Source organism: Penaeus monodon, chromosome 8 (assembly GCF_015228065.2).
Source record: "Penaeus monodon isolate SGIC_2016 chromosome 8, NSTDA_Pmon_1, whole genome shotgun sequence".
Lineage (NCBI taxonomy): Eukaryota > Metazoa > Arthropoda > Malacostraca > Decapoda > Penaeidae > Penaeus > Penaeus monodon.
In genome coordinates, this window is record NC_051393.1 from 44,358,536 (window position 1) to 44,366,035 (window position 7,500).

The 7,500-nt window shown below is 36.1% G+C and overlaps 1 protein-coding gene across 4 annotated transcripts in view; it reads right to left on the minus strand.

Moving 5' to 3' along the window:
• Positions 1–6,810, minus strand: part of LOC119576363 (G-protein coupled receptor Mth-like) — a 15,421-nt gene extending 8,611 nt beyond the window's left edge. For 2 of the 4 annotated variants that reach the window (XM_037924018.1, XM_037924017.1), the window contains exons 1-2: positions 6,646–6,799; positions 2,277–2,763 (exon numbers count right to left, since the gene is read on the minus strand). In XM_037924018.1, coding sequence (XP_037779946.1) covers positions 2,277–2,702 — 426 coding nt within the window. In that variant the 5' untranslated portion in view covers positions 2,703–2,763; positions 6,646–6,799. Of the gene's footprint in view, positions 1–2,276; positions 2,764–6,645 lie in introns of all 4 variants that reach the window. The other 2 variants (XM_037924015.1, XM_037924016.1) reach the window with 2 other exon arrangements.
• Between the last annotated feature and the right edge of the window lie 690 nt (positions 6,811–7,500).

The window sequence follows — 7,500 nt, forward strand, 5'->3', positions numbered from 1 at the left end:
CACACACACACACACACACACACACACAATATATATATATATATATATATATATATATATATATATATATATATATCAAAGTATTTTAAAGTTACACTCAGAACTATCACTACTGAAATGACTTATTATCGATCTATTATCATTGTTATTATTGACAAAAATAGTAGTTTAATACAATACAATAAACAAATATCTAAGGAAGCTCCCGGCAATTTGCCACTGACGGCATCACGAAAATTCGTGGCTTGAGTCAGTCATGTGCAGCAACTCTACGGATAAAGTATCACTACCGAACAATGTTTCCCATATACTCTGCACTTTTCTGAGTTTGCATTTTTCAGTTTATGATCCGCCTGATTTGTAAGTTCGACTAGGAAAATATGCCTATTTTTGATGGTTGTGATGGTGGTGCTCTTATGAAAAAAAAATCCTATGGGAAAAGTGGTATCTTTACTCTTATACTTATGTAATGACCAGAAATATGTTATATATCGGTTTGTTTGCGAATAGACAAAAGCTTTAGGAAGCTTGCGAAATGTACTTGAATTATCCCTTCAAATCGTAACATCTCATATTCTAGATCTGTTCAAGGTCACTAGAGTCACAGCGTATACTTATTTACGTTAACCAACTTGTGTTTGATTACACTGACAAAACATTATGCACAATAAATAAAACATTTTCATGAAAGTTAATAATTACAATCTTATACCTTTAAAGGTGTTATGGAACACAACCAAAAACAATCTCAGTATTTGTAACTGTAACTTAATGTTATTTTAGTCACAATTAATATATAAAAGAATATATTATCTAAACTAGTAGCCACCTGAGGGGAAGACGTGCACACAGGCTCCATGAAGGAAGACGTTCGTAACAGAGAGCATAAGGCTAGTTTATAAATGAGTCTCATTTTGTCGAATATTACCATTCACTGTAGAAGCGTAAGACTTCTCACAGTCCAGGCAGCGAAAATAAGGTTCGCTGGCCATTCAGTGGGTATAAGAATCACGAAAATTGGAAACCAGTAGGAGGGGCTCGGAAACCATAATTTTCCGTGTTAAAATAATTACCCTATGATGTGATACGATACCAAATTTCTTAATATTAAGTGTTAGGTAATTATTAGTTATGGACATGTATAATATTTCTATGTATTCATACGTTTATTCTTTGATGTATGTGTAACTAATTAATTTGTCTGTTTTCTTATATTTTGTTTCTTTATAATTTCAGTAATCAGCCTATAAACAGTTGGGCAAACAAAAGGATGTTTATCTGAATTGCGAAACTTTCCAACCCAGTAATCCTATGTTCCACAATACTATATACGCCAAAGCACCATGCCTGTGCGTGTGTGAGTGAGAGACAGAGAAAGAAAGAGACAGTATTCTAAATTTACGTTGAGCAAGTTGTAAATAAAACAACGAAGGAAAGAATAGCAAACACGATAATGCAGGGTACAATGCAACAGCAGATATACAGTACGTACATGTGTTATGTATAATGAACAGGCAAAGTTGGGAAATATGAGGGGGTTGGGGAATGTGATAGTCGAACCAAACATCGGTCATATTACCTTTATACTACTATTCTGCGACACAAGCTGTTGACTATAGTTTTGCTAAGTATATTCATCCATCTATGGCTATCTGTTTTTTTTTTGTCTATACATGCACTTTGTGTGTGTGTGAAATATTAGCCCATTTGAGTTTTAATTTTACTTGGATCGTATGCATTTCAATAGTATTAGTTAATCGTTTTCAACATATAGTATCTGGTAGATCTGTAGTTCATACAAATATATACAGCTCTTGTGTCTTGTAACCAGGATAACAAAACAAACAAGAGGATGCTAGATCGCCCATTACGATGTGCAAAACTACTGCTAAGGGCTGATAAATCCTTCGCCATGAAAGGCCAAGGTGGAGGGGTGTTGGAAAACACTTTGGAGCGGCTATATCATTTTACCGCCCCCTGGTCAGTAACTATTTGAACGTGAATGTGAAATGTAATGTGCAAATATACAGGCTTTTGCCTTTACGCGTGGATAACAGGTGCTGGCTGTAGTATATTTACGTGAATGTGTGTGTGTGTGTGTGTGTGTGTGTGTGTGTGTGTGTGTGTGTGTGTGTGTGTGTGTGTGTGTGTGTGTGTGTGTGTGTGTGTGTGTGTGTGTGTGTGTGTGTGTGTGTGTGTGTGTGTGTGTGTTTACAAACACAGCCCCAGAAGAAATGGAGAAAAGGGAAAATATGCAGCAAACCCCCACGGCTTACCTTCTCGACATTAGGGTGGCAAGTCCGGGCAGCGTAGCCGCCGTCCTCAGTGGGCCCCACGCAGTAGTCAGAGCTGCTTTTGAAGACCATGACCTCCAACCATTTCAGGTAAATCTCTCCTTCCTCTATATCTAGCGTATTATTCCTTCCATCCAGAAGAAGGTGGTTGACGTAGAATCCTCTGGGACACATTAACGGCTCGAAAGACCAAGAGACGTTGCTTGTAATTTGAGACAGATTTGCGGAGATTGACGGCGAGAAAGTGGCTGTGATGGCACCAGGCACGCAGCCATTGTCAGTGAGAATTTGGCCTTCCTCACAGCACAGCTTTCCTTTTAGAACTAAACCTTCTTCTTGTAAAGGCGTGGAACTGTGCAATATGCCAAGGCCTATCCATAATGCAAGGAACGCTGGCCGCCAATGCATCTTGAAGATAGCGTGTTGTATTACAGCCTTCAGGGTGGGAAGCCTGGCGATTTAACACACTCTTTAAAAAGAAGATAGCCAGAGATAATTAGAAAATTATATGCATGGATGACGTGACTGGCGGTCTCTTTCTCTCTCCGCCTTTCCCTTTCCCTCTCTCTCTCTTTTTCCCCCCCTCTTTCTATTTACCTATCTCACTCTATCTCTAACACACTTACACATACACACACACACACACACACACACACACACACACACACATACGTGTGTGTGTGTGTGTGAGTGTGTGTGAGTGTGTGTGTGAGTGTGAGTGTGAGTGTGAGTGTGAGTGTGAGTGTGAATGTGTGTGTAGTGTGTGTGTAGTGTGTGTGTAGTGTGTGTGTGGTGTGTGTGTGGTGTGGTGTGTTGTGTGTATGTGTGTGTGTGTGTGTGTGTATGCGTGTGCTGTGTGTGCTGTGTGTGCTGTGTGTGTGTGTGTGTGTGTGTGTGTGTGTGTGTGTGTGTGTGTGTGTGTGTGTGTGTGTGTGTGTACACGTTATGTGTTTGTGTTCATATATATATATATATATATATATATATATATATATATATATATATATACATATATATACACATATATATATATATAATATATATATATATATATATATATAATATATATATATATATATATGTGTGTGTAGATAGATAAACAGATAGATAGATAGAAAGATATACACACATATCTACACACACACATATATATGTGCGTGTATAGATATATATAAGCATTAATAATACCACTCCATTCGCAGGTTTAGTCATAAACGGATGAATTAATATGACAACAAGACACTTTTCTTCATATTTTCTCGAAAACCCAAATTCAGATAATTTACTCAAGCGTATAAATATATCAATATACATATATGTTTGCAAAAAAGGAATCCACATCTAAACTAACAAAATTAATTCTGTGCGTCGGCAAATTTAAAACTTGCTCCACAGATAGTTTTGATGTAGATTCCCTGTTTACTAATATCCCACTTGGCGATGTGCTAGACTTACTTGAAAGAAAACTCTTAATCTCCTCAGAAAATCCTTTTCCGGTCAATTGCTTTATTAAACTTGTGCGTTACGAATAATGCCTTTAATTTCGAAAGCGAATTTCACAAGTAGATTAACCATATCGCGGTGGGAAGTAGCCTAAGCCTGGTTCTTGCGGATTTGCGCATCTGAACTCCTTCCGTCAACTCTCCCTAAAGAGACGATTTGGTTTCGATATGTTGTTGGAAGAAAAAAAATAACCACCCCTCCCGTATTATTAATTTTATGTAAAATGGGAAAATTCGGGAAAATTAACTTTTTCGACGTTCTTTTACACAATGTAAATGGTGCTCTTAAATCTTCAGTTTACCGGAAACTGCCTCACACCGCTAGTTGTATATTAAGAAATCGGTAATTCCGTCGATGTTTCTTAGGAAATAAAGTACGTGACAGTGAACTTATCGAACGGGAGCTCGACATCATTATTGAAACGTTTTCTAAATTAGGATATCCACGTTTTCTTAAACAAGACACATTAATCCGCGAAATGGATATTCTATACTCATTCTCGTAATACGCACGACAGAGCCAGTAATTCATTAACTGTTCCGTACAACCCGTCCCGCAATGAAAAAAATTTCCTATTTAAAGTCGGAAATAACATAAGGTCTCCATACAGGTTCCGTAATGTAATTCTTTGGTGAAGTACGATACGGCCAATGGTATTCAGGCTATCTCTGGTATTTACGTTATTCCGAGCAAGGACTACCCAACCTTCACATGGGCAAAACCGGCAGAACTTAAAAAATAATAATCAAAAATAAATAAATAGAAAAAGCGTGATGTTTGGTTTGTCAACGACTCAAAAGAGAAATGCTAAATTAATTCATATATCAACAAATTCTTTTGAAATCAAATGGTCAGTGACCTTGCATCGTCGTTGGTAAATATATCCATCCCTAGTTTCTTTGACCTTGACCCTCCCCTTGGGACCTGATTCACTTTTTGTTATTGTTGTTCTGCCAATACATAATTTTGTCAAAATTCTCGTTTTTATCCGTCTGATGAGTTAATGAGTTCCAAGCCATGATTTATTTCAATTTCTTATTGTGGCTGTTTTCCTTTTCACGGCTGTTTGTGTCTGTGTTCATTTATATATAAATAAACAAATAAATAAATAAATATATACATATATATAGTTTTAAATGAAAAAAAATGTATGTATATGTGCAAATAATTATTCTTCAAATTAAAAACTATATATGTTTGTGTATACATACATACATGTATATATATGCATAAATGCATATATGTACAAATACATTTTTGTGTGTACACATGCATATATATATGTATATATACATATATTTATCTTCATATCTATATCTATCTAACTATATGTCTATACGTATGTATATGTCACATATATATGTATATATATATATATTATATATATATATATATATATTATATATATATATATATATATATATATATACACACACACACACACACACACACACGTGTGTGTGTGTGTGTGCGCGCGCGCGCGCGAGTAGGCATGACATATATTGAAATAAATTTTAATATGTATAAACACATGGATGCAAAATAACCTATACACAATAAATGCACACAAACACATGTACAACCCCGGACTGCACTCCGACCGCGATCCGTAGTCCCTTATCCTTGGCGGTAAACATCCCAGGGTCTCCGAACATCCGCATCCCTGGTGCCTTCTCGCCGAGGATAAACGTATGGTGTGAAAATCACTGTTGGAAAAACCTCCCTTTGGACGGAATTCATGCATTAATGTCCAGGTTTTCACCCTTGAAGGATATTCTACCGCCGGCATCGACACTTTAAACTTTGCGAATTATTAACGGTTGTGTACAGCGCGGCCTTAAGCGACACCACCACTGTGATTCGTCTCCTTTCGGCACCGCATCTCTAACTGGAAAACTAGTCCTTTTTTAAGGCTTGGTTCATATGGCTGATTATGCCAAGTCGCATACCTGATAATCTCCCTAAGGTTGATTACGCTGTTACTGGCGTCTTGTTTGTTTTTGTTCTTTACTTCTTACTAGTCGTCACATGTTCCGATTTATTATATTGATCAGTAACTCGTGTTAACTTTATGGCTAGGGTTAAACACCTCTATGAAGGTTGCCGGAAAAGGAAGTTTTGTAACTGAATTCCTCGATAGTATGTACGCAATATATATAATATACACATATACATTGAGTATATATCTATATATTGTCAGTATTGTATATACATGTGTATATTTCTCTATATGTATATACATACACACACATACATGTGTACACACACATACTTATATATGTGTGTGTGTGTGTGTGTGTGTGTGTGTGTGTGTGTGTGTGTGTGTGTGTGTGTGTGTGTGTGTGTGTGTGTGTGTGTATGTATGTATGTATGTATGTATGTATGTATGTATGTATGAATGTATGTATGTATGTATATGTATGTATGTGTATGTGTGTGTGTATACTTATATGTGTGCCTATATATACATATGTATGTATGTATGTATATATATATATATATATATATATATATATATATATGTATAATATACTTATACATGTAGAGTCACACAGACACATATATGAGCATATATATAATTATGGACAAACACACACACACACACACACACACACACACACACACACACACACACACACACACACACACACACACACACACACACACACACACACACACATTACATGAAGATATAGAAAATATGTATATACAATACATAGATATCGGTATATATAAACATGATACGTGCATATACATTTCTCCACATATAGACAGTATCACATCTACAAACATGCACATGAACTAAAAGATATTTCTTGGAAAGTTTGCCTCCCAAGCACATACTAACCAGAAAACTTCACACTGATATAATCACTCGTCAGGTATCCATAGAAATTAATTCCATGGTCTGACTACTTAGAATTATTTACAGGGCCAACAGGCTATGCCATTAGGGAGGATTTCATTCCCAAATAGGATTACGCGCACAGACCTCTGCAGTTTACAACACACTGCTCCTTATTTTCGTCCCGGACCGGTACACAAAGTTCCAGACTCGTCCGCTGCCAGACGTAGAAGTCATACTCTAAACTTGCCATCAGAATACTGAATTTCTTATGGGAAATGATAACAGTTCTTTGAAATATGTCTTACTTATTCAATAAAAGTCTTAATTCTCGAGTATACCCTGAATGTCCTTTTAATTTGCCATTATAAATTATGAGGCGTAATGTGGTACTAATGTACAGAATGCTGGCATGCCCTTGGAGGGATACCAATTACAATTGAGAAACGTAAAATACTATTATATTCTAATAAACTGTTTTTGCTTCTGTTGTTTTTATTATATAAATACATTTTATCCTAGTCAACTGTGCGTTTCTCTGTGCAGGTTTATAATAACGTACCTTATATGGATCTATAATTATTCAGTACTGGTCCCAAGCCCGGATAAATAGAGAGAATGATTACCTAAAAAAGTACCACCGGCACTCTCCGTGGAAAGGAACTGGGGACCCACATGACTACTAATACTAATTTTCATTATCATCATTATCATTATTGTTATTATCGTCATTTTTAACATTTTTATCATTATCATTATTATTATCCCTGTCATGCATTTTACTCGTTCAAGCTTGTACCCACTTACTTTAGCAACATAAAAACGCCCTGAAATTATAATCGTTACCATTATTACTCC